This window comes from Dipteris shenzhenensis, chromosome 5 (genome assembly GCF_047967505.1).
Source record: "Dipteris shenzhenensis isolate YYH24624 ecotype China chromosome 5, Dip_SZ_1.0, whole genome shotgun sequence".
Lineage (NCBI taxonomy): Eukaryota > Viridiplantae > Streptophyta > Polypodiopsida > Gleicheniales > Dipteridaceae > Dipteris > Dipteris shenzhenensis.
The window spans coordinates 15,787,832-15,815,685 of NC_141600.1; the positions used below are offsets into that span (position 1 = coordinate 15,787,832).

The window sequence follows — 27,854 nt, forward strand, 5'->3', positions numbered from 1 at the left end:
GTTTCTCTCATTGAGCAAACGATCACTTTGAGGTGTGCAACCACTAGAAGCCCATAGAGAATCAATGTCATTGGCATCCAAACTCTCCCTCTTGATCATGCCCACTCTCACTACACATGGTGGAATATGGAGTAAACGAGATGTAGCATGAACATGACCTACCATGCAGGGTCGAGTAATAGTAGCCACAATAGCACGACATGCTACCAACGCATCTACAGTGTTCCTCTTCTTGATATTTGCATAAGAATGACGAATACTACTAAGGACCTCACTACATGCTGTGCTGTCTCTACGTGCACCAATCCCAGTAAGCTTTCTACACTCTACCAACTTAGGATGATCAATCAAGCAAGTGAGAAGAGTAGAGTGAGAAGCAAGAGTAAGAGGTTATACTGTCATTGCACTCATTGCAAGCGAGAAGTACGACATCAACGTCATATTATCATGCACCACTTGCGGATGTATGGGGAGGAGCCAGAACCAGTACCCCCCATTGGTGTTGCACATGTTGATGGATCATCGGTACATCAAAGCTATTTAAGTTCGCAATCTTATTGTATACCAGGAAATAGAAGATCTTATATTTACACGAAATCTTAAAACAGGATAAGGAGGGTGACCTATGTCTTTGTCATAGGTTGCTCTAGAAGATGTTGCCTGCACCAAATACCATGCCCGCATCAAGAGATGAAGTGAAAAAGATGCTAACAACGGTGGGTATTAATTATGATACCATCCATGCTTGCCGTAATGATTGTATTCTCTTTTGTCATGAGCATGGAGATTTGGCTAGTTGTCCAAAGTGTGGGGAACAACGATATAGAGATGACTTGCAGGGTGAGCGGATACCGGTAAAGGTCTTAAGACACTTTCCCATCATTGCAAGAATACAACACATGTTTCGATGCAAATTCATAGCAGAGTTGATGACATGGCATGCATCTCATCGGTCCACTGATCACACATTGAGGATTCCCGCAGATTGTGCAGCTTGGAAGCACATAGATAATCAGTGGCCAGACTTTGCGAGGGAGCCACGCAACTTACATCTTGGGCTAGCCATGGACGGTTGGAATCCTTTCGAGTTACGCTCGACATCTTGGTCGACATGGCCCATAGTGGTGGTGAATTACAATATCCCACCATGGCTAACAATAAAAAAGGGACACCTCATGCTTGCACTACTTGTGCCAGGAAAGTACAAGGCAAAAAACATGGATGTGTACATGGCACCTTTGATAGAGGAGTTACAGATATTATGGAGAGGAGTGCAGGTCTTTGATATTTCCAGAGCTCCTAAACATACCAATGATATTTTGGTCAGGGGTATCTTGATGTGGACCATGCATGACTACCCAGGATATGGAGAGTGCGCAGGTACGTGGTTGTGTCTTTACATGTACAATGAGGGATTATGCTTTTTTTACTCTCTTTTGCACGCATGGCTTGTACTAACACATTCATGCACGCGTGCAGGACTTGTTACAAGTGGGTACCATGCTTGTCATGTTTGTGGACCGGCTCTAAAATCGCTTGCATGCTACTCCAAACATATGAGGAGAAATGTTTATGAAGGTCATGCTCGATACCTTCCGCTCGACCATCTCGCACGTGGAGGTCAGCTTGATCCACCACCATCATATTTGAAGGCAAGTGATTGGATTCAAGCTTGGAGGGTGAATGGAGAGGAACCTCCTCCTGGTATGAAGAGGCTATCGATCTTTCACGAGCTTCCTTACTGAGGTCAGTTACAAATCAATCATCTCTTGGATCCCATGCATATCTTCAAGAATGTGGGGGCTACTATTTGGGCACACTTGGTTGGTTCCAAGGACTCGAGAGGAGTGCGAGAAGACTTGCGTGCTATGAATAGGATGTCTCGTTTGTGGCCCCAAGTGCATGCTTCGGGAAAAGTTGTCCTCCCAAAAGCAACGTGGATCCTCTCTACGAGGGAGGAGGCAGCGGTCAAGGCAGACATTGCCTCTTTTCAAACACCGACAGGGTACATGCATTGCTTGAAAGGAGCATTTTCAAAGGACAATAATCTTAGTGGCCTCAAGTCCCATGATTGGCACAAGGTCTTACAGATATTCTAAGTAGAATTAGTGTACCGATAATCATGATGCGTTAGCGTAATTATTATTATGTTATATTGTTGACATGACTTCATTGTTGCTTTGATAGTTCATCCTCCCAATTACAATAAAAGGGTGCTTACAAGAAGATGTTAGAAATGCTATATTCAAGATCTATGGTATTGTGAGGTATGCTTACTATCAAATCGCATTATGTATTTTCTTCATGGACATGTGAAATAGGTGGATATCTCAAATATCTTACATATGCATGGACATGTGAAATAGGTGGATATCTCAAATATCTTACATATGCATGGACATGTGAAATAGGTGGATATCTCAAAAAGAGATCCCTATATCGAGCATCAAGAAGGCTAGGGTGGAATCCATCGAAGCCATATGCTTGCTTGAGAAGCACTTTCCCCCGAGCATTATGACAACTCAAGTCCACTTGCTTGTGCACATAGTTGATGAGGTGGCTATAGCAGGTACCGTTCATAGTCGATGGATGTTTTTTCTCGAGCGGTTTATGAAAACTTTAAAGGGGTTTGTAAGACAAAGAGCAAGACCGGAAGCAAGCATGGCAGAGGGATGGCTTGTGCAAGAGTCATTAGTATATATCACAGAGTTTCTTACATCCACGAATCCTGATATGCCGCAAGCTTGGCACAACAAGGATGATGATCGCATCATTGGCGAGGTTCCCCAAGGAAAAGGGATTGAAAGAAAGATGAGCGAAGAGCAAATGGAGAAATTCAATAAGTTTTGTATCCTCAATAGCCCTGAGATGCAGAAGTGGATTGAGAGATATGAAGTAGCCAAAGCAGAAAGAATAAATGCAAGGACGAGATTCAGAGTAATGTACAGGCGATCACAACCATATCCACGAGATCTGGCTCTTCTCCCTACTCACATGTCACTTGATTGGCTACAACTGGCTCTACGTAAAGCCGAACATGATGGAGAGACAATAAACGAGCGCGAGTGAGAGTTATCATCTGGACTCAAGATGTAGTTTCAAATTCAATTCTAGATATCCTGCCAATAGCCTCCCAATAGCTAATAGTTGGCATAACCTTTTGCATATGAATGTAGGTGTTTGTGGTGATTTATCCAATCCTACAACAAAAAAATGTGTGGTGAGATATTGGACTTCATCCATTATACGTTTATCTTTATACCATGGTTGGGAAGCATTCCAATTCGGACAACGCTTATCAATAATCTTAAGACATATCATTCTGATCTTGTCTTTACGATGGGTGCTAGGCATGATATTCAAAATCTTACATACCTCACACCATGTCTTAAATAATTTTTCAATTGCTATGAAAGCATTAGGCAGGAGTGGGGGGATATGATTCTGACCTTTAGAAAGAAATTCTTTAATTTTTGGATGATGACATATAGATATGTCCATAGTGAGCACATGTGACTCATCTAGGAATCCATCATTCAAAAAGGGCGCAAAGCATTTGCTTTGTCAACATATGCATGAAGTGTTTTGAGAAGTGGTAAATGTGTCCATAGGACGATAAAACCAATTTGAGATGTTTGGAGTATAAGACGATGCAAAGCCAATATTTTCAAATGTGTATATCTTAGAGGGATCAAAACTTTTAATAACTTCCAAAAAGACCCAACTGGGTGTAATAAACTCAAAAACTTTTGAGGAAAAACAAACATGGATAAACCTTTTGGAGATCTTCCTCTCCACAAAAAGGTTCTTCATACCATTGATCTAGGTAGCCAATGATCATTGGGGGCCGCTACTCGAATGTGATTTGTTTGGTGATGTCCGAAGCATCATTGTACCTCTTGGCTCCACACATAGGGTGCTTGGAGGAGTGGGAAGATGAGGATCCATGTGGAGTAGAAAACCTTGATTTTTTGAATGATCCCTTGGATGACTCAATGGCAAGGTTAGGTTTAAGTATTTGTTCAATAATGAGAGAAAGAGGAGTATGGTTGATTTTTTGCAGGAAAGGGGAGCTGGGAGTAGCACGGGTCAAGTTATGAGCACCTTCAAGTAGTTGTTCTTGGAAAACATAATACGCAATCAGACTTGTCCTAGCTTCAAGGGGGAGAGAAGAAATCCAAGCAATAAATTCATAAAAATTACCTTTAGGGGACTCAAGTTTAAAGAGGTTTTGAAGGTTGTGGATCATGTACCACAGGACTTGGTCAAGCCACATGATATAGGAAGTACACCCAAATCCATTGCAACTAGAACAACGACACTTGATGTACAGCCTATCAATGTTCCACAGAGTCTTGAGGTACTTTTTTCTTGACTTCTCTATAGGGATAGCTTTGGTACGAAAGTAGACACCATGTCTTGAACATTTGGATTGGTCAAAGGTTTGGAGGGAAAACAAAGGGAGGGTAAAATTGAGGTCAGCTGAGAGAAAATACTTGCCTTGCCAAATAGATACTTTGCATTGGTCAACCACATCAAATGATATACTACATAATGTAATGAGCGAATCAAGAATGAAGGAAGCACGGTGGTTAATGGTCTCAAAAGCCCAGAGTTTGTGAAAAAGGCCACTGGAATCCAACTCAAGTTGTCTAGGGGGCAGGAGAGGAATGAAGAAGGCAAACTCTGCAAGAGGGTTGTCAGAAGAATTTTTAGAGGAGGCAAAATCTTGGGTTAGGCTCGCCAAGGCTTCTTTCTTAGCTGGATCAAGTCCATCAACATCTACCATGGGGTTCACAGGAATGCAAGCAATTTGGGTAGGCAACGGAATCATGGGTAAGTTATTTACCAATAGGAGCTTGTTCCCAATATTTGGGAGAGCCTTGTGGTAAAACTCTAGATCTTGCTCATCAAAAGAGTTGACATCAATGAGACGCTAGAGAAAAGAATCAAAGGCCGCATTAGCGGTGTGGGGATCCTTTTGGAATATTAAGAGTAATTGCAGCCAATCATTAATGGAAGCAATGCTAATAGCTGAAGGTGTGTCATTTCCTTTTGCCTCTTCCTCAAACTTGATCAATTTCTGATGAAATCCATTGTTGGGAAAACATGCAAGTATAGTTTGGATGCCTTGGGCCAGAGGGGAACAAATGTCATCTTTGAATCCAATCTTCAATAGGAAATCATTTTAGCATTCTTGTACACATTTCAACAAAGTGACAGAATATTCATCAAATTGGAAAGGTTAAATAGTTTTGAGTTATGCAAAAACTAGTGTTCTTGCCCAACCCGATAAGGGTTTAATGAGCAACGTGGCACATGGCACACGAAATGTGGTAGCCCAGCAAGGGTTACCAACATGACCCATGGTTAACCTGGGCAAAGGCTAACAAGGTTTGGGTGCGTGTGTGTTTAAAAAATAGAAACCTATTAAGAACACAGCACACGATGCTCAGATAAAGGTGGAAAAATCTTTTTTCATATTGTCATATGGATATATGAGTACAACTGGTAAAAAAGTGTCGAATCCATCAAGTAGCCTAGGTTTTGAGGTCGGGCTCCACTTACCTACCACCATCCAAGAGAAACTAAGTGTTAGAACATCATAGCTTCAATTGGGTAGACAGGTAATGCCTGTTTACCCTGACTCATTATTGCTTTTACCAAAGAACCAAACAACCTTTAAGATTCAAAAGTTGAACGTAAAATGTGTATGATGTAGCAAGTGTGTTTGAGTAGGGACTACAATATGCATGAAAGCTTATCCTGGGTAAGGTAATCCATGCTGCACTTATCATCATGAACAATTGAGCCTAGCATCCCTATGTTAGAAAAAGACTTGAGGTTAACTTAAGAATTTGAAATGTATGAAAGCATACAAACAATTTAGAACTATTCGAAGAAGAATCCTATTATTAACAAGAGCTTTAAAAATGACATTACTGCATTAGTTAAGTTTACATAAAGGAAGTGCCTTAAAGGAGTATAATAAATTTCACTAAAGAAATAAAAACCATTATTAATTTCCAAACCAAAATTTAAAGTGCATTTTAATAAGCCAAGTGTTTTAGAGTCTAAACAACATCTAAATAACATCCATTTGGATTAAGAGTGAGGGAAAGAAGAACCTTTATTATTGGCTAATAAGTGTAGGCATTACCATGGAAATGTATATATTCATACCTATTATAGAAAGAGGAAGAGATAGAGAGAGAGAATATTCATGTCAAAAATGACTATAAATTGACTATTAACTAAGCAAGGTAAAAGGAACTTTCAAAAATATCTATTAGGGCAACTATATATATGTATGCATATCCAAGAGAAAGAAAGAAAACATAAGCCTAAAAGAAGTTTAAAAAACTTTGAAGCACAATTTATTAGCATAACAACTAAGAAAATTGAGGATGTAAGCGTATGCTTTATGAGTAAATATTTAAAGGACATGTAATGCTATATTGTAAGAGCTAGATATAAAACAGAGAACATCTATGGGCGACTTAGGAAACGACACAAGACAACTTGACATAGATAAAATACTGCAATCTCTTATGTGTGTGCAAGCAATCAGATTTCCAATGGATAGACACTAAAGTAGTAATTGTTAGATATCAATGCTCCACTCTCGTGTAACTGCGCGGGAACCAGCTAACTCTACTTGTAAGCCCCCCATATGAGGAGGCAGCATTTCAGTACCTCGGTTATCCAATAGGTCCTGGTTTGGACACTAGATGGGGGCCATGTGTGGCCTGATGGCTGGATGGCTTCAGATAGAGTTGGCACAGTGCCAACTAGGCTACATGCAAGTGTGGGAAGGCATCCCATGACTGACTGCACTGAGGGTAGATGGAGCATTTTTCGAGGCAACCCACTCTCAGGTTGGGGGACCCGTTTGGAGCCCCAAATGATCCCGGATGGCTCTAGGCCGAACGGAGACCATAGTATAGTTGCTCTATTCTGTGCCACGGTTCTAACGTGTGGTCGGTGGCCTATTTCGAGACCAACCTCCAGTCGGCCGTTTTGGGCTGACTGGGTCGGTCTCCCAATTGGGTCTAACCGACTACGGCTGGTGGCTATATAAGAGCAAGCCCGTGAAGCCCATATTGATCACTGGCTACAGCAACCCTGATTCCTTAGCATTCAGGCTCCATCCTCTACTGTTTCCAGCATGCCATCGAAGCTTCTCACATAGGAGCGCACGGCTGGGAGGCAGCGCCATCTATTGTATCAGTTTTACAGTAATCAAATTTTTGATTCTCCATACTATCTGCTTTTCTCTCTTGCATACAAGATCCTGTTATCTGTTGAGCACAGACGTTGTATTGTTTTCTTACATGGTATCAGAGCTTGGGCTCTAGCAAGAAGATGTAGTAGTGTGTTTTTGTTTGCGAGCAGATTGTGAGAGATGGCCCAGCCTACAAGACTGCGAATCCCACCATTCGGCGAAAGCGAAAAGTTGGACGGCACTAACTATCTACTCTAGAAGTTCAAGATGAAGCACATACGAGCTTTGGGATACTACTACTGGGGTGGACGTGAAGCCGGTTGCGAGACCGAATCTAGCCAATGCAGGACAACAGATAGTATCAACTGCGAATCAGATTCTCGTGTGGACAAGAAGAAATGCAGATGCGCTGTCTTCTATTGTTTGCAATGTAAGTGATTCTATCATGGCGTTAATTCAACATGTCACCATAGTGGAGGAGGCATGGACGGTCTTGAAAAATCAGTACGAGACCACGAATCAGATGTGGATTCAGAATCTAGAGACTCAACTCGTGAATGAGAAACTCTCTGCGTCTGAAACGGTAGAGAAGTTCATCACCAGGGTGAAGAATATTCGCGATCAGATGACTGCGATTGGCATCACCATCACCAGCGAGAATCTAGCACGAAGGTGCATATGGATTCTCCCACCAAAGTACGACGGTCTTGTTACGGCACTGAATACGCAAAATAGAAATCCACCCCTCAACTTTGAGGATTTCAGTGCAATGCTTCTGGAGGAGGAGATGCATCAAGAGACGGGGACTTGGAGAAGATTCGGCTTTCTCGGCTGGATCAAAGAAAGGTAAGGGTAAGGACTCTGGTAACCCATTTTCTTCTGATGATAAAAAGAGAAAGAAGAAGATCAAGTGCTTCTATGGCAACAAGGCAGGGCACAAGCAGAATGAGTGCTGGAAGAAGATTGCAGATGAGAAGAACGGAGTAAAGAAAGAGTCCAACAACAGTGCGCAGGCAGTACCAGTAGAGTTGTTCGTAGCAATTGGGGAGATTTGCACGAGAAGCAGTTCATGTACCTGTGGATAAACCTTGGATTATTGATAGTGGTGCATCACGCCACATGACCAGTCCTAAGGATTGGTATACCTCTCTACATCGGGTAGGGAATGACATCCTGGTAGTAGTTGGCAATGATGCAAAATGTCCAGCAAAAGGAAAAGGTACGATTGCTCTCAAGTCAAATGGAGTTGTAAAACAGTTGTCCGATGTTATTTATGTGTCAGATATCAAGAGGAACTTGTTGTCCATTTTTGCAATCACGGATTGGGACCTCAAAGTTCAATTTGATAATAATGGTGCACAGATTTTGGATCTTCAAGGGAAGGTCATTGGTAAAGGTACACGGCGCAACAACATCTACGAACTCTCACCTTTCAGTGCTCAAGCCGATGTGAGCAACACTAAGCTGTGGCATGAGAGGTTTGGTCATCTAAACCTTAGTTATTTAAAGAAGATACATAAAAGTGGAATGATTGCAGACCTACCAGAAATTACAGATCTGCCCGATGTATGTGAAGCTTGCATGATGGGCAAGTAGCATCGACAGTCCTTTCCTAAAGAGGCCTGCAGGGCAAAGGCTCCTCTAGAGCTCGTTCACATGGACCTCTGCGAAAAGATGGAGACGGAAGCTTTGGGTGGTTCCTACTAGTTCATGATGCTGATCGATGACTACAGTAGAAGGATATGGATATACTTCCTGAAGACTAAAGATGAGGCTTTTAGTAAGTTCAAAGAATGGCATGAAATGGTCGAGAAAGAAATGGGGAGGAAGGTGAAGAAGTTGAGATCAGACAGAGGTGGAGAGTTCACATCAAGTGAATTCGAAAGTTACTACAAAAGTCACGAGATCAAGAGGCAGAAACCCCCGCCACATACATCATAGCAAAATGGAGTAGCAGAGTGCAAGATGCACGTCATCTGTGAAATGGGCAGGAGTATGATGAAAGGGAAAGATTTGCCAAAGACTTTCTGCGCTGAAGCATGTAACATGGCAATTTACATTCTAAATCGTAGCTACACGAAGGCTATGAACGGGATGACTCCACTGCGGGCCTTTTCTGGTAAGAAACCTTTAGCATTTCAGAGTTTTTGGATGTGACTATTTTGTGCATGTCCCTGATGCTAACAAGACCAAATGGGAACCGAAGAGCCGGAAGTGTATTTTCTTGGGCTACAGTGAAGAGGCGAAGGGTTACTGTCTCTATAATCCTATTACCAAGAAGGTAATAGTAAGTCGCGATGTGGTCTTCTCAGAACATCTGCATCAATTGGAGGAGGATGTTTCCTTCCTAGACAAGCAGCACCAAGATATCCATCCAGTACAACCACCAACAGCAGACCGAACTCCCCCAATGGTGCTTGGGAGGATTCAAGATAAAGAAGAGGAAGAAGAGCCTATAGAACCACAACGGTAACGGCCATTCCCAAAGTGGGTAAAGCAGCTTTTGGATGGCAGAGAACCTCCAACCATTGAGGAGGAACCATCCGAACACTGCCGGTCCAAGAGATTAGAGGAGCAAAGAAGGGCACAGGAACACTTGGTCAACTACGCTTTGATGACAGAGGTGATCCATGCTGAAGAACCCAAGTGTCTTGAAGAGGCACAGGGTGATGATAGGTGGATGGAGGCTATGCAGTCAGAGTATGGCTCCATAGTGAAGAACAACACTTGGGACCTTGTGGATCGACCACCAAAACGCAAGGTAATTGGCACCAAGTGGGTGTACAAGACCAAGTATAAGTCCGATGGCATGGTGGATAAGTACAAGGCTCGGCTTGTGGCAAAAGGATTCGCACAGGTTCATGGCTTTGATTATTAGGATACTTTTTCTCCCATAGCTCAACTAACCACAATTCGCAGTGTTTTGGCCTTAGCAGCACAAGAAAGTTGGCCCGTGTTTCAGATGGATGTAAAATCCACCATTCTGAATGGAGATCTCAAGGAGGAGGTATACGTGGAACAACCACCAGGTTTTGTGATCCCCGGTTCAGAAGGTAAAGTCTGTAAACTAAAGAAGGCACTTTATGGGCTGAAACAGGCCCCACGAGCATGGTACCAGTGGATTGATGCCTACTTTCTGCAAAACGGCCCATCTGATGCAAATTCTTGGGGGGTTCACTATGTATAAACCCTCTATATCACGTGCGTTCAAGGCCTATATTTAAAGTCCCTTATCTGTAAGAAATTTCATTAATAAAATGTACCCCTTTTCTATACAAATCTGTAAATTTTTTCCAAAACTATATTAAATGGCCCCTTTTTTTTTTAGTAAATTTTAGAAATTAAAAAAATCCTTCTGTTGAACTCACGTGATAGGGTTACATATGATGAGTGACCCCCCCGAGTGCAAATTTGTATATCTACAGAGAAGGAGGATGATCATGGTCCTTTATGTGGACGACCTTGTCATAACAGGGAACCACGAAGAAAAGATCTCGCAGACAAAGCAGTTGCTAGGAAGAGAGTTTGAAATGACAGACCTCGAGCTGATGCATTTCTGTTTGGGGATTGAAGTTTGGCAAGATCCAAAACAGATCTTCATCTCACAGCTGAAGTATGCTGGAGATATACTGAAGGCATTTGGCATGGCTAAGTGCAAGACAGTTGGCACCCCTATGGAGGTTGACGTGAAGCTCTCAAACGAGGATTCATCACCACTGGTGGACGAAGCGAAGTACATAAGTCTTGTGGTCAGTTTGATTTACTTGTGCAACACGTGGCCTGACATCAGCTTTGCGACTGGTGTACTAAGCAGGTTTTCCAATAAGCCCCGAGAGAACCATTGGAGGGCAGGGATGCGAGTGCTGAAATACATCAAAGGCACACTTGATTATGGCATCACCTATACCAAGGGCAACATCTTGACCGGATTCTGTGACTCGGATTGGGTAGGAGACGTGGACTGTAGGAGATCAGTGACAGGTTACTATTTCTCACTTGGATCTAGAGTTGTGTCATGGGTCAGCAAGAAGCAACCTATAGTTGCTCTTTCTTTTACCAAGGCTGAGTACAAATCAGCATGTTTTGCTTCTTGTGAGGTTGTGTGGTTGAGGAGGATTTTAGGGGACATGGGTGCAGTGCAGGACAAGCCTACACAGTTATCATGTGACAATTAGAGTTGCATGGCATTTGCCAAGAACCCTGTGTACCACGTTCCCACAAAACACATTGAGATTCAATATCACTTTGTACACGAGCTCATCATGGATGGAGAGGTCGACTTGGTGTACTGTCCGACTACAGAGAATGCTGCGGACATCTTCACGAAGGCTCTTGGAAGAGACTTAATGGAGAGGCATCTTCATCGACTTGGCATTGGGCCGAAAAAGTAAGTTCACTTGCGGGTGAACATTGAGGGGGAGTGTTAGATATCAATGCTCCACTCTCATGTAACTATGCGAGAACCAGCTAACTCTACTTGTAAGCCCCCCATATGAGGAGAAGGCATTTGAGTAGCTTGATTATCTGGTAGGTCCTGGTTTGGACACCAGATGGGGGCCATGTGTGGCCTGATGGCTAGACGGCTTCAGATAGAGTTGGCACACTGCCAACTATGCTACATGCAAGTGTGGGAAGGCATCCCATGACTAACCGCACTGAGGGTAGACGGAGCATTTCCTAGGGCAGAGTCCACTCTCGGGTTGCGGGGCCAGTTTGGAGCCCCTGATGATCTCGGATGGCTCTGGGCCGAATGCAGACCGTAGGTTAGTTTCTCTATTCTGCACCATGGTTCTAACATGTGGTCAGTGGCCTATTTTGGGACTGACCTCTAGTCGGCCGTTTTGGGCCGACTAGGTCGGTCTCCCAATTGGATCTAACCGACTACAACTAGTGGCTATATTAGAGCAAGCTCGTGAAGCCCATATTGATCACTAGCTATAGCAACCCTGATTCCTTAGCATCCAGCCTCCGTTCTCTACTGTTTCCAGCATGCCATCAAAGCTTCTCACATAGGAGTGCACGGTTGGGAGGCAGCACCATCTATTGTATCAGTTTTACAGTAATCAAATTTTTGATTCTCCATACTATCTGCTTTTCTCTCTTGCATACGAGATCCTGTTATCTCTTGAGCATAGACATTGTATTGTTTTCTTACAGTAATAACCATAGTAAGTGGCAGAGAACTATGCCATATGGCCCGAGCAATATTACCAAATATGTTGCAATACAAGGTATGGACCAAGAAATGACGTGCATATGTGACCTTCAATGTATGTAATTAGATGCAACGTACTCTAGCCGTCACTATAAGAGGTATGAAGGGCTATCATGCAAGAGGTACAATTCTATGTACCTTTGAGTCCATGATGGTCTCTCCATCGTGCACTTTCTCACAGATATGCTCGTGATCCATGAACAGAGCATCGAGAGCAATAGACGATGTAGTCGAGGTAGTAGCAGCCGTCGAGGTCAGCAGCAGTAGAGGCAACACAGCACGTAATCAAAGCTCATGGAAGGCGACCACGGGCATTGCGGGTCTTTTTAGAGGCAGCGTCGTAGTAGAGCAGAGCTAATCTATAGAGATGGGTGGTCTTTTAGTAGAATAAATCCGAGTTACTCCGGAAGCAAGGAGTAGTGGACACTGGGCATAGGGTAGTGAAGGCTTAGTCAGTGGCATGAGCAGAGGGTAGCATAGGTATTTTATAGGCTTAGCAGTCAGGTAGTTGGGCAGTCGGGCATGTAGGTAGGCCTTAGGGTAGTTGGGAGCATAATAGGTGTTCTTGGGAAGCGGGAAGGCGTGAATCTATGTGTAGTGGAGAAACTAAGGATAGAGGGTAAATAAAAATTGTGGGCAGGAGGGGGTTAGGTTTTTTCTTCAATCTCTCTCTCGCTCCCTTCCTCCCTCCCTCTCTCCTTTCCCCCCCCGCCCTCTCTCTCTCTCTCTCTCTCTCTCTCTCTCTCTCTCTCTCTCTCTCTCTCTCTCTCCCTCTTATGCTTTAAACTCAATTCTAGCTATTCTTGACCCACCAAATATGTCAATAAAATAATTGTACAACAAAATACGATTTCAAGGAATCCCAACCCTCAAAATCCTATTCTTCTACACACTTTCCTAAACTATAGGTTTTGGAGACTAGGGTTGTGGAGGATAGGAGGGGGGGGGGGGGGGGGGAAGATAGCATGTTTAGCAAAATAGACTGTGTATTCCCCACATTGCAGAGAACAAAGTTGCACTTTGAAAATATGCATGCTAGTCAACATCAAATTGCATACATCTCCTCCATCAGTGCATGCGCTTTGATCCTCACCTTGCATGTCTCTACATGCATGCTATATACCTCAAGGCAAGCCCTCAGCATCATGCCTACCAAAAGAAATAAGGAGAAGGGCTGAGAGAGAGAGAGAGAGAGAGAGAGAGACCTTGCTGTGGAAGCTCCCCATCTCCTCTTTGCTTCATGACATTTTCATTAGAAGTGCATTCTGGGGGAGGGAGCATGTGGAGGATAGATCAGAAGATTTACTTGTTGCAGAGGTAGACACACACAAGATGGCTCATGAAGGGGTACGTAGATTAAAGATGATTTCACAATTTCAGAGAAACATCTCTCTCTCTCTCTCTCTCTCTCTCTCTCTCTCTCTCTCTCTCTCTCTCTCTCTCTCTCTCTCTCTCTCTCTATCTATCTATCTATCTATCTATCTCCCCCTTGCCCCATAGCTCCCAATGCAAGCATGGGCTCGAAAATGTGTAATTCAAGAAAGTGTGCAAAAGAATGCAATTTGGAGGGTTGGGAATTTCCCAACCTCCAAATCGCATTCTTTAGATCCTTCACGAGTAGAACTTGTTTTTAGTATATCCCAACAACCACCACGCTGATTTTCCATAACGAATCCACACATCCTACAAATCCATTCATCTTGTAATAATAGAAGGAAACCATCGCACTGGTGGCTGTTATATCCTGGTGCAAACCAACCACTGCATTGGCGATAACTTATCCTGCACTACTACCATGCTATCCCTACATTACTGCCGTGCTATCCTAAAATTTGTTGCACAGTGCTATACTAAAATAGTGTCTAAGTTTAGGCTGTTTATCATTTCATTAACCATCATATTTCATCCCAAGCTGTATCCCAACAACCACCGCAATTGTTTCCCATAACGAATGCATTCATCTTGTAATAATAGAAGCAAACCACCTCGCTGGTGGCTGTTCATATTCTAGTGCAACCAACCGCCACACTGGTGACAACTTATCCTGCACTAATCTTGCACTACTACCATGCTATCCGTACACTACTGCCATGCTACCCTAAAATTTGTTGCACAGTGCTAGTGCCCTTTAGACTAGTTATAGTTAATCGTCAGATTTCAACCACCAGGCTACTTAAGACATTTAAGTATTAACATGGAAGCAGGTCGATACAAAATCAGGTATTACGAGCACCATCAGGATATCCACAAGTTCAAGAAATGTCTCCAAGATTTTTATTATTTCAAAACACAATGACATTTTGTTTTTTCAAGGAAATTCCGGACTCCCAACTATCTTATCAACCTCTCTATAGCAAGCATCTCCCAGTTCTTGAGGCCAGTCTGCTACACAATGGTAGACCTCTTCACACACTCAGATTACACACTGCTTGCTTGACTCTGCCAACTTATATGCCCATAGTAACTCCTCCTTTCGATGGGGGTCCTCTTCATCCTGGTCTTTGCGGTCTATACATCTTCGCACCTCTATCATGTCCTGCCAAAGGAAACCTACATCATGAGCTTGACAAGTACCTTAAAGGAGCAAGAAAAAAAATAGCCAGGGACATTAATATTCATCGTCTATGCCGACTCCAAGTAATACACCCACCACCGAAGCATGTCCTCCTTGCAGTTGCTTTCCTCCTTCTCCGGTGCGGTGGTCTCTCCAAGACAACCTTGAATTCTGGGCGATGACAGGTGGTCGGGGGCTAGAGACTGCGTTGAGGCGATGCTCAGAATGGTAGATTGCATCTCATTATCATGCCAAAAACTAGTGCAGTGGTCTGTCCAAGCCAACCTATGGTTTACATGAGCTGCGGGCAAAGAAGTGGCAAAAGGATGCATGATGACAGGTGGTCAGGCCTACGTTGCGGCAGTGTTCAAAATGATAGATTGCATCTAATTATTACCACAAGAACCAGCGTGGTGGTCTCTCCAAGCCAACCTTCAATTTTAATGATAGGTGGCAAAGCTGTAGCAAAAGGCTGCACGATGATAAGTGATCAGGCGGCGTAGGCCAAAGACTGTGCTCGCGAAGAAATGCAAAGATGCCTTGTGTCAAGCTATGCAGTGTTCTGAACAAATAGATTGCGTCTCATTATTACGCCAGTGCGCCTTTATGACATCGAAAAAATTTCCGACGAGAGCGTGGGTCCGCGTAAAATTCAAATATTCACCCAGGAGTGCATCGCGTCGCGGCCCCAAAAATAGTTTCACAATTGGCTACACCCAAGCAAACGTTGACCCATGCAAGGTACTCTAGCCGTGACTATAAGAGGTACAATTCTATGCACCTTTGAGTCCATGATGGTCTCTCCACCGCACTCTCACAGATACGCGGGCGATTCGCGAAAGAGCACTGAGAGCAGCAGACGAAGCACTCGAGGCAGTAGCAGCCATCGAGGTCAGCAGCAGTAGAGGCAGTGTAGCACGTAATCAAAGCTCATGGAAGGTGGCCACAGGCATCCCATGACTTTTTAGAGGCAGCGTCGCAATAGAGCAAAGCTAATCTATGGAGATGGGGGGTTTTTTAGTAGAATAGATGCGAGTGACGGTGGGAACGAGGAGCAGTGGACACTGGGTATAGGGTAGTGAAGGCTTAGTCAATGGAATGAGCAGAGGGTAGCATAGATATTTTATAAGCTTAGCAGTCAGGCAGTCGAGCATGTAGGTAGGGAGCGTTATAGGTGTTCTTAGGAAGCGAGAAGGCGTGAATCTGCATGTAGTGGAGAAACTAAGGATAGTGGGTAAATAAAAATTGCGGGCAAGGGGGGGTTGCGTTTTTTCTTCTTTTTTTATGAAAAAAATAGGGTTAGGAAATTAACAAAAGGGGAGAGAAAAAAAAAGATTAGGATCAAGTACATAATGAAAAAAAGTTAATAGAGGAAATTTTGAAAGAAAAGGGGGTTAATATGAAAAATTACTTTTTTAAAAAGGGGGTAAAGGAAAAGAAGTTTGAAAAAAATTGAACATTTAAAATAAAGGAAAAAAGGGGGGAATTTATATTCCTAAAGGAAAGTATGGGGCGTTCTTTTTGGGTGTAATAGGTGAATAAGAAAATAGGGGCATTTTTAAAGAAAAATGGGACTTTCAAGGGACTTTAAGAAAAAAATATGGAGGGGGGGGGGAAGGGGGTTAAAAAAAGAAAGAAGTGTGTGTCTCTGTGTGAAAGGGGATAGAGCAATGTTTAGGAGAAACAAGCGAAGGAGACCTTTGTTTAAAGTAGTGAGAATAATGTGAGGAAAAAAACGGGGGTTTAACTAGAAATTAGGATAAATCGAGGGAAGTATGTGTGAAAGGGAGAGAAAAAGAGAGGGGGCTGGGAAGGGGCGGGGGGGTTGGGTGTGTGTGTGTGTGTGTGTGTGTGTGCACGTGTACGCACACACGTGCATGCATACGTGCGTGCGTGCGTGTGTGTGTGTGTGTGTGTGTGTGTGTGTGAGAGAGAGAGAGAGAGAGAGAGAGAGAGAGAGAGAGTAGTTTAGGAGAGAAACCACATTTCAATCCATGATCTTTTTTGAATAAGACGTTAGACCTAGAATCCTGTCAGGATCTCAAAAAGTTTTTTTCATTTGTAAGTGACACTTGTTTATGCATAAAATAATATTTCTTGTTCTAACATTTTTGAAATTTTTCTATTTTTTCTAATTTCCTCGATGGAATGTTGGACCTCTTGCTAGCGGTTGAGAGCTATTTTTCATTTTGGCCAAAAGGCCCCAAATGAGCTCCCTTTTTTCCTAATGTCTTGTAGATGCACATATTCTTTCGCTAAATCAATATGAAGATGGTGTTGTCGTCTCTTATTGGCTTATTATGTAGTTCCAGGCTACTATTTGGTGAGCAACATTGTTCCATTTCTTCGCAATCTCATCACCTTTTCATCAAGCAAAGTGTGGACGATGGCGGTAAGCTTTGGAAAGTTTGAAAAACAAGGATATGGTGAGATGAGTTATGGTGTCCTAACAGAGAAGCTAAATGGATCGCAGAGGTGGCTGCAAAATCATTGAGAGAAAGACATGGCTTGTAGGATTCCTCTATCCTCTGACATGTTTAGGGTACTTATGTATATTTTATTGAGTATTTTATTATTTTTACATATTTCAGGCGAAAATAAACAAGAAGAAATCCTGAATTTCTCTTAGGGCCCCAAAATGAGCTCCTTTTCTCGTAATGGGAGAGAGAGTTATGGGCATTTTAGTGTTCCTATCCTCTCTTAAGTTTTCCTTAAGATTCTTGCAAGGTGTGGTTATGTAAGGTTCTTTGTGAGGAGTTTTGCTAGAGAAGCTCTAGAGAAGCTTGTGCGTTGAACAATAGCGAACAAGAGATGAAGAGATCATAAATGAGCTAAAGAGAAGATGCAACAAGTTTGGAGTAGCTGACTATGTGTGAAGCAACTGAACAAATAAGCCTATAATGCAAGCCTCTATAGTTAACTAACTATCAACCCAGAAGCAACACGTATCAGGCGCAGCCAGAGTCCCAAAGACCCACAATGACTTCACAAGAAGCCAATGTGGTGAACTAAACAAACAACACGCAACAAAGACCGGCGATACCAGCAGCACCTCAAGGCTCTAACGAACCAACGCATAGCCAACTGGCATCTACAACACAAGCTCCAACGTGAAGTCCATCCATCAACAGCAACAACAAAAGAAGCATGGGCAAGCTCAAAGCCAGCAATGACCACAACAACTCCTTGCCCCGCAGCTTTTCAACAAATGCTACAAAGGTAACTCCAACCCAACACTTCGACCTCAATGAACACAAAGCCCTTGCAATCACCAGCCAGCAGCCAACGACTCACCAACTCTTCAACACTCAAAGGCAACAAAGTGACTCTACAACGAGTGCATAACACAATTCAACGACCCACCAGCAAGCTCTCCAGTTTGACAGCGGCTGCAAGTCATCAATACATCTGCTTCTCCAACGGTGCCTCCTATAGAGAAGATCTTACCTATCTCTAGCTCTCTCTCACTACCTGCCACATGGTAAGTATGCCTAGACCCTGGTTAGGTCAAGCTAATCTTGGGTTTGGGGAGTGGTCAATTTTTGGCCATGTGGCAACCTATCCAGTTGTTTGCCATGTCAGCCCAGGTCAACTAACCGTGGTTACCTCCTATTGAACCTTGATTATCACATCATCAAGTGTAGTCAAGGTCCACATCATTCCTAATCCACTTGTGCCACATCAACATTCTTACCATGTCATCAATGATTGGCCACAGTGCCATGTCATTAGCATATGCCACCTTAGATGGACACATGGTAGTGCCACATCATTTGTGCTTGTGCCACATGGCGGTGCTACATTAGCATCAGTGATTCACCAGCACATTGTGTTCCAGCATATGCACTCACTATCCACATCCTTAGTGCATCCTCATCATCATTTTGTGATCAAAGTTTGGCAATTCTTCCAGGAGCCATAAGTTTTTATCTAGATGGAATCTTGAGGTAATCCAGAAAGAAAAAATGATTTTTGGATCATGATGTACACGATGAGCATTTCAGATCTACACTTTAGCTTATGGAAAGGTCAGCAACATTAAATCCTCTTCACTGAAACCACCTCTTGATCCATTGCAACTATCTAGCACATAAAACGAACAAATTAAAATTCATTTTGCTACATTTTACACTTCGACGTGTAGTCTAGCTAACATAGCCATAAAGGAGATTAAACTCCACCAAGACAAATAAGCCATGTCAATATCACCCTATTAGTTCCCATCAGCGTCGGTCCATTCGGTTCCATCATCGGTGTACACTTTCACACATATGATGCCAGTTTATTTCTCTTGGCATTTGGTAGTTCATTACACTTTGTGACACTTGGTAGTCATCTTCCCCTTGGATTCAGGATTGTTGCACACATCTTGTACACACATGCCACCCATGTAAAGTCAAACATTATTGACTATTTTTAGGCATTGGTTCCAACAAATAGCACTGCCCCCTGTCAAGCACTCTTACCTCTCAACAGGCACACTGTTCACACTGCATGTGCACCTACCTGCTGCCACATTATCTCAGTGCATCACAAGCACACCCCTTGCTAGGCACAGTCACTGCATGTGACCCCCTGACTGCCATATCATCACTGAGCACATTTGCATCCTTTTTTGTCCCTCCACCTAGATCAAGCCTTATCTCTTGATCCGAGAAGAATTTGAGGGCGCTCCACAAAGGAAAATCGCTCGATTTTTCATGTTCTAAGCGCTCTCCATCATGCGCACATTTCGGCACAAGTATCACTCACTTTTGAGCCTCGATGACAAATCCACTTCCTTCATGCACATCAACCTCTACATCGACGCACCTAACCCAGCACATAAAAAGAACCAAAGAAAAAGAAATTCTTTGCTATTCTTTTCTTCAATCGACGGTTGGTCTAGATCTCAATCAAAGTAGACTAGATCACCATAGTGGAGACAATTTGAATTTCTCCAAGTTGCCAATCTAAGCCATGCCCGAAATTCTCGACTAGTTCCTACTCGGAGTCAGTCCCTACACTCACATATGGTTTCTGATCATCACATTACTTGAAACCTAACGTTCATCAGTTCAACAAGCAGAATTCAGAGTGTTTAGAGGCATTGACCGATTGATCAGTGGGCAGATAGCACATGATTTGATTTCACACACACATGCCATCATTGTAAAGCCTATTTGGCTATTTCACGGCATTGTGCACTTTATTCCAGCCTTGCAAAGCCTCTTGGCTATTTCCGGCATCATTTGCCACAAGCCTTGTAATTCAGATTCGACAAACAAAAGCGAACCAACTTTGGTAGAAGCACCTCTCAAGCACGAGGTATTCTTGATTTGTTACATATAGATGTATGGGGTTATGCCCATACCCACAGCATCAATGGTTCACTTTACTACAAGTTAACTTTCATCGATGACTATAGTAGATATTGTTGGGTCTACTTTTTGAAAGAGAAATCTGAAGTGTTTTCTAGATTTCAAGAATTCAAAGCCATGGCACTTTTGTACATAGATGATCTGATTGTGACCGGAAGCAAGGATAGCTTCATCAAGAAATTGAAACAAGACTTATCTGTAGAGTTCGACATGAAAGATCTTGGACTTATGCACTATTGTCTTGGAATTGAGTTCTAGAGAGATTCATACAGCACCTTTATGAGTCATCTCAAATATGTTGATAGTCTCCGCAGATTGCAAGATTGCAGCCACTCCCATGGAACAGAGTTTGAAACTTACAAAAGATTTAGAAAAGCCTAAAGTCAATGATAGGTACTACATGCAGCTCATTTGATCTCTTATATATATGACTATCACATGGCCAGATATTTGTTATGCAGTAAGTTCACTTGCACAGTTTATGGCAAATCCAAAAGATTCTCACTGGAATGCAGCCAAAAGAGTCTTGAAATACATTAGAGGTACAAGACAGTTTGGGATAGAATACAGAGAAACTCATCCGTGGTTGCATGGATACTGTGACATTGACTATGCCGGAGATCATGAGACCAGGAGATCGACACAAGGATATGCATTTTTCCTTGGTCAAGGTGCTATATCGTGGTTGTGAAACAAATAGCCAACTGTTTCTTTGTCTTCGACTGAAGCATAATATAGGGCACAACACTATATTGGAGAATTTGGGAATCTCCCAAGTCCCACTTTCAAGTAAAGGGTTAAGATATGACCATGTGGCCAAAACTTGAACCATTATTTGAAAGTGGGACTTGGGAGTATTTCCTAATATCGTGTTTAGGATGGATTCCACTTTCAAGTAGTGGGTTTAGATTTGACCCTGTGGCCAAATCTTAACCATTTTGGGAAGTCCCAAACTATTTGAAAAATCTCAAATTTCCTAATATAGTGTTGCACTCACTACAGGTGCATGTGAGGCTATATGGCTCAGAAGACTATTGTTAGAAATAGATTACTTTGATGAATCAAAGCCAACAACAATATACTGTGATAATCAATCGGCTCAAGCATTGGCCAAGAATCTAGTTTATCACTCCAAGACAAAGCACATTGATGTCAGAGAGCACTTCATTAGAGAAAGAGTGTTACTTGGTGACATCATCCTATAGCATTGTGATAGCAAAGAGAATGTTGCAGACATCTTTACCAAACCACTCGGTAAAGAGCTTTTCGAGAAACACTAATGTTTTTTGGCCTGCTCTCGTAGGGTAGGTCTTAGTAATCATTTGTGCTTTGTGAAAGAGAAAAATCTACCTTTTACAAATTAAAGTGTGTTGCAATTTTGTCCTCATGCAAATGGTGCACTTCCTTGAAATCCTCCATCTCTCTCTCTCTCTCTCTCTCTCTCTGTCTCTCTCTCTCAGCTTTCAATTTGCCCCCTTTTTTGTGCACCATCTCAGGCAGGCCTCTTGAATGTATTCAATTTTTTAAGGTTTTTGAATAGTCAACCACCTAAGTCTTTGAATAAGGAAGAACGTACATGGCTAAAAGCAAGGACAAAAAGGTAGCAATGACTAGTATAGTAAAAATTATTGGAAAAATAAACATACCTATCTCCAATTTTGCCTCTTTTATCATGGCCTTAGTTATGGGCCTCTTCATCTCTGCCTTCTTCATGATCACTCTATATTTTTTTCAAAACAAGGAAACAAAGATGGCAACTACTTTGGTAAAAAAATTTAGAAAAACATTGTCTCTTTTTTCATATGGGCCTCTTCGTCTCCACCTTCTTCATGATCACTCTACATTTTTTTCATTGTTTTTATTATTGTCCTCATCTCCAACCCATTTATTTGCCATTATCATATGCATGTTCAATATAGTGGTGATAGTAATTGTATACTTCCTTATTGGATGTTGGTTTCCTTTTGTAATGTAATTAAAACTAGGAGCTTTATATTATGCACTTCTTTTCTTTAATAATAAATAATAGAAGGAATGGACTTATCCAAATTTGCACTTCCTTGAGTAATTGGTGTTATCTTTTGCTTGATTGTTCTCTTTAAATTTAAAAAAAAAACTTTTCTATATTGTTCAAACAAATAATTTTAATTTACAATGTGCTAGGTGTAAGTATTGCATGTCTAATATCATTTGAATCATAAGTCATATTTTCAATATTTCAAATTATTACTTAGTAATAAATCATTTGAGAAGGGGGAATTTTTTTTCTTTGGTGTCTTCAAAACTTAATCTAACATTCTAGTTGGAAGGTTGAATTTTGAAATCCCCCTTCAAAGCAAAGAAGGGTAGCCCTTCAAATATAAGGGTTGATTCCAACCTCCAAAGCTTGGAATTCTTACAGACTATCCTACCGTGGGCATGCCCACTAACAATCATGGACGGGCAAGATTGCCCGCAAACGTCTAGCGCATGGCTTAGATGCATGTGTGGATCATGTCAGCTTAGTGGGCCACATTCGGTGGCTTGGTGTAGTCTATAAAGTAGGATTTCGTTTTGCATGTTTTCATTAGTCCAGCTCACTCTAGCCTAGCGGCCAACATTCTATGGGCGTCCAAGCCCGCCCAACCTTCATTCAATGCATCTCCACTGTGGGAGTGCAATGGGTGGGCAATCTTGCGTGTTCATGAACCTTGGGCATGCCCAGAGGGTGGGCCAAGTGTGGAAACACCCTCACTTTGTAAAGACCCTAAGAAGCCTCATTCGCAGCCCACTGTGCAATGTGCAATGGCATATGGATTTAGAGCGCTTTCCCACGATTTGCAGCCCTAGAAAAAATGCTACGATAGCAATCAAACTCTAGCAGAGCATAGCAAGGGATCCTGCGAAAGGAAATGCGGATGCCACATCAAATATGCGGACTATTTCAGAAAACGTCATAGCAAATATGGCAAAGATGACAGAGGTCTTCTTCAAATCGGAGCTCTAGAACAAACCATGGCCCTGTGATGCTAGGGTGGAGAGGAGAATTTTCGCTCTCGAAACGAGCATGAAGGTGCCATGAATTGGCAACGTAAATTACATAAGGGGAAAATCACCAGCATTGGGAAGAGTTGGCATATGTAGGCAGAAAGCACATGCGAATGGGGGAGCTGCAGTGAGCCTTGGCCCCGTAATGCTAGGGAGGGAGTTCCCGCGTTGACATATCTGCCAAGATATGCCAACTCTTCCCAATGCTGGTGATGTTCTCATGATAAGCCCCGTGATGCACGCTGCCAAATCATGGCACCGTAATGCTAGGGTGGAGAGTGAAAATTCTGCTCTCCACCCTAGCATTACGGTGCCATGGTTCGTTCCAGAGCTCTGATTTGAGGAGACCTCTGACATTTTTTGGATTGTTCGATGTGACGTCCTGAATTAGTTGTCATATTTGCTCTAGCGTCCGCCTTTTCCCTCGCGGGAACCTTTGCTATGCTGTGCTGTGCCAGAGTCTGCTTGCATCCGTAGCATTTTTGCCAGGGCTGCAAACCGTGGGAAAGCGCTCTTATGCTCTCCAACTTGGCGCAAAAATGCCAAATTCTGGCATCGAGAATCCCACTGGTCCTAGGCGTTGGCATATTTGCCAACGCGGGAATGGGAGGTCTAGGGGTTAACCAAGATCGAGCAATCCTTTAAGGCCGCCTTCTTAGAAGACGGCCTAGCAACATGTGAATCCTGGCTGCGTGGGAAAGACGCTCACAGGAGATTCTGGAGAAATGGGCTCCCATGGCCAATCCCCTCTTGAGGGACTCGTTTGCGGCAGCTGCCCTTGACGTACATGTCAGCGACAGAAAAGTTCAATTTCCGTCATCCCATCGTTCTCTACTGCTGCACGCTCCCAAGAAAGTTTCGCTTCACGCTTAGTTTCCGTCTTCCGATCGTTCTCCCCACGAATCGCTTTTCAACCTTTAATCGTCAGCTGAGCCGCCCGCGACGAACATGTGGCATGGACTGGGTGTCATGTCATTTTTTTCTCCCCACGCTTTCTGGAGCACATTTTCGCTGTTGGCCTGCGGTGCGCACCCTCCACAGCCTTTTTAGGCAGCGAAGGATCTTCTGCCCACTTTGCATCTCGCAAGGGTGAAGGCTGAAATGTATGGATTCGGATCAGTGCTCTTTCTGTTCTTCTCTGTTCTTGCTGAAATTGTGAATTCGCAGAACACGAGTTTCTCTGTTACAGATTTCTCGACCAAAGATCTACTCGTTCTTGGGAATACGGTGGTGGAAAAAGATGGGTTTCTGCAAATGACCTATAATACCAGCGGACAGTTGGGTCCGTACTTCATATCCAGAGTGCTCTACAGCTCTCCAGTTCTAATGCACAATCTGAGCAGAGGAAAAGCTGCTTCGTTCTCAACCTCTTTCACTTTCTCGATAGCTTCCAATGAGACAGACATTTCAGGAGATGGGCTGACCTTCATCATAGCACCCAATAACCTTCTACCACAGACACGCTCTGCTGCAGCGGGTGCCATGGGAGTCTATGATGTGGCCATGTATGGACCAGGAAATGCTTCCCTTCTTCATTTTGTGGCTGTCGAGTATGACACCTTCCTGAATTTAGAGAACAATGATCCTGATGATCATCACATTGGCTTGGACATCAACTCACTCTCCTCTGTCAACTTTCAAAGTTTGCCACCAGAGCTGGTTCTGAAGACCACCAATTTCAGCCGCAGACTCACAACTTGGATAGACTACGATGCTCTCAAAAGACAGCTGGATGTGTTCATGGCAGTGGCTCCAGCACAGAGGGCATCTGCTAGCAAGATTCTATCGATTTCCAATCTGAGCTTATGGGATCATGTTCTTGGCCAGTCTTATGTCGGTTTCACAGCAGGTACTGGCTTGTTCATGGAGAAACACTCAGTTTATGCATGGAACTTCTCAAGCAGAATGGTGTCAGTTCCTATTCCACCACCAGCACCAACATTACTAGAAGCTTCTGGAAAATCGAAGAGGAGACTCCTCATATATAGTTTGTGTGGTGGTTTTGCTGTTATTCTTCTTATTTCCATCCTGTTGGCCGTCTGGATTTTGAAGAATAGTGCCAAGATATCTGAAGTGATCCTAGATGTGGATCTCATGTCATCTCCTAGAAAGTTCACATACAGACAACTCAGAAGTGCAACCAGAGACTTCAAGGAGATTTTAGGGCGTGGAGGATCTGGGCATGTGTACAAAGGGGTGATTAGTACCAGCAATGGAGGGGCTGTGCATGTGGCTGTGAAGAGGATTTCTAAGGCTTCAAAGCAAGGAGAAAGAGAATTTAAAACAGAGGTGTTGACAATCGGAAGGCTTAGGCACAGAAACCTGGTGCATTTGTATGGATGGTGCAGTGAAAAAGAAGAGCTTCTTCTGGTTTATCAGTTCATGCCGAATGGGAGCTTGGATAAGCATCTTCACTACAACGTTAGTAGTGTTGCCTTGGGTTGGGAGCTGAGATTCAACATCCTTAGGGGAGTGGCTGCTGCTTTGATGTACTTACATGTGGATTGGGAGAAAAAAATCATACACAGGGACATTAAAGCCAGCAATATTTTGCTGGACTCTGATTTGAATGCTAGGTTGGGAGATTTCGGCCTTGCAAGATACTTTGATCATGATCATTACTGCACAGAGTCTTCTGCCACTGGTGTGGCAGGGACATGGGGGTATATGGCACCTGAGTATGCTATGTCTGGAAGAGTCACTGTGGAGTCAGATATATTCAGTTTTGGGGTTCTAGCTCTGGAAATAGCCTGTGGGCGGCGTCCCTTCCCAAGTGCTGAGGAGTCCCTTGTAGATTATGTGTGGAGAAAGCATCAAGAGGGGCAGCTGATTAGTGTAGCAGATGAGCGGCTTGGAGGACAGTTTGATGTGGATGAGATGCGATGCGTACTCTATCTTGGGCTTCTATGTACTCATCCAGATCCAAAGTCGAGGCTTCATACAAGGCGAGTGCTGCAGATTTTATACGGAGATGCTGAGTTGCCAGAGGTTCCTGTGTCCAAACCGACTGCCATATACGTCCAGGTTGTGACCAGCAAGGTCTACAATTCTGGTATCCTCACTTCCACTGATACAACTTCTACAATTAAAGAGAATGTTGAGCTCTCGGGACCAAGGTAGCTCAACTTGAGTCCAGTCAGTTTGTGTTTGTGTTGACAATCCAATCTTAACATTTTGCATGATTAACATATATAAATGGTAGAGGGAGCACCAACCATGAGAAATGGCATACGGAACAAAAAATTATAATCCCATATACAAAAATATAATGGGTCAAGATCCTCATAGGGTCATCTAAATAAATTCTTTGTTATTACAGCTAATAGTGTACAGATAGCTAAAGGGGTGTCCCTCTTGCGTTTGCCTCCTCTCTCTTTTTGTGTTTAATATGGTATCAAAGCATGGCTTGTCCATGTGTGAATGTGTTGAGTAACTAAAGAGCTTGAAAATCGTGATAAAAAGCTTGCCCATAAATCGAGGAAGGAACTCATCCTTTGAGCAGTCAACTTCAGTTCTTCGTGTTGCAAAGTTTGTGAGAGTGGCTCACTTGTTTGTGAGGAAAAAGAAAAGAAAGGCACACAAATAGAGAGTAAACTACTTGATGATGTTGAAAAATGAAGGGCTGCCGCCTGTCAGCGCCATCAGGGGACAGTACACCTGCCCAAGGATGCGGTTTTTGAGGTGTTATTATGCAATGGTTTATGGGCAAGCACCTAGGGAGGGAGGGATTCCTTTCATACTTGTTTTGAGAGGGCTGTCTGCCCTGTTTGGCAGCCTCTAGCAGGCTGCACAGAAGCAGGCCCCGTTGTCTGGAAAGGACAGTGCAAGGGGCCTTATATGGGCTACCTTAATTAGGATGTAGGCCTGTTGGCCAGCAGCAGTGTATGGCTCAATTATTAATGGGACTTTTCAATCTAAACACACTTTGAATTTTCAAATAGCCTTTGGTCGGGCTAGTGCCATACAATTAATTCACATCCATTGGATAATTCTTTAGCATGGATAATCCCTAGTCATGTTGTGATCCACCTTATTTTTTACTATCTTTAATATCTATTTTGTAGAAGTGGTTTATTCATTTACTATTGGCATTATTTTTTCATTTTGACACTTATTATACAAATCTACTTTTATTCACTTATTATCAGTAGGTGGGGAGTAAGTTCTATATGGTGGGCTTACTCTCCACCATGTGGTCTTACGTTCTGGGTTGGGGGTGGACAACACACACACACACACACACAAAAATAAAAATAAAAATTTTATTAGTAAATGTATCTCACACACACACTTATTTCTTTACACACATACACACACATATGAATACTTCCCTAACTATGAATTATTTTTTTAATATATACCCTGGTGAGATTTCCTTTACACTTTCTTTTTAACCACCTTACATACCAAGCTCACTAGTCATCCCATACCTCCTCTAATCCCTTCTTAACACATGCATTCATTCGCTTCTTA

General features: G+C 42.9%; 1 protein-coding gene across 1 annotated transcript; it reads left to right on the plus strand.

Annotated features, from left to right (window-relative positions):
• The first annotated feature begins 24,053 nt into the window (after positions 1–24,053).
• Positions 24,054–26,780, plus strand: LOC147901672 (L-type lectin-domain containing receptor kinase IV.1-like). Its single transcript, XM_087375199.1, has one exon. It carries the CDS (start codon positions 24,483–24,485, stop codon positions 26,499–26,501), a length of 2,019 nt encoding a protein of 672 aa, XP_087231325.1. The 5' UTR covers positions 24,054–24,482; the 3' UTR covers positions 26,502–26,780.
• Positions 26,781–27,854: the final 1,074 nt, after the last annotated feature.

What these genes read in the sequence shown, in the direction of transcription:
- LOC147901672 (XM_087375199.1), top strand. Translation starts at nt 24,483, where the DNA reads ATGTATGGATTCGGATCAGTGCTCTTTCTGTTCTTCTCTGTTCTTGCT.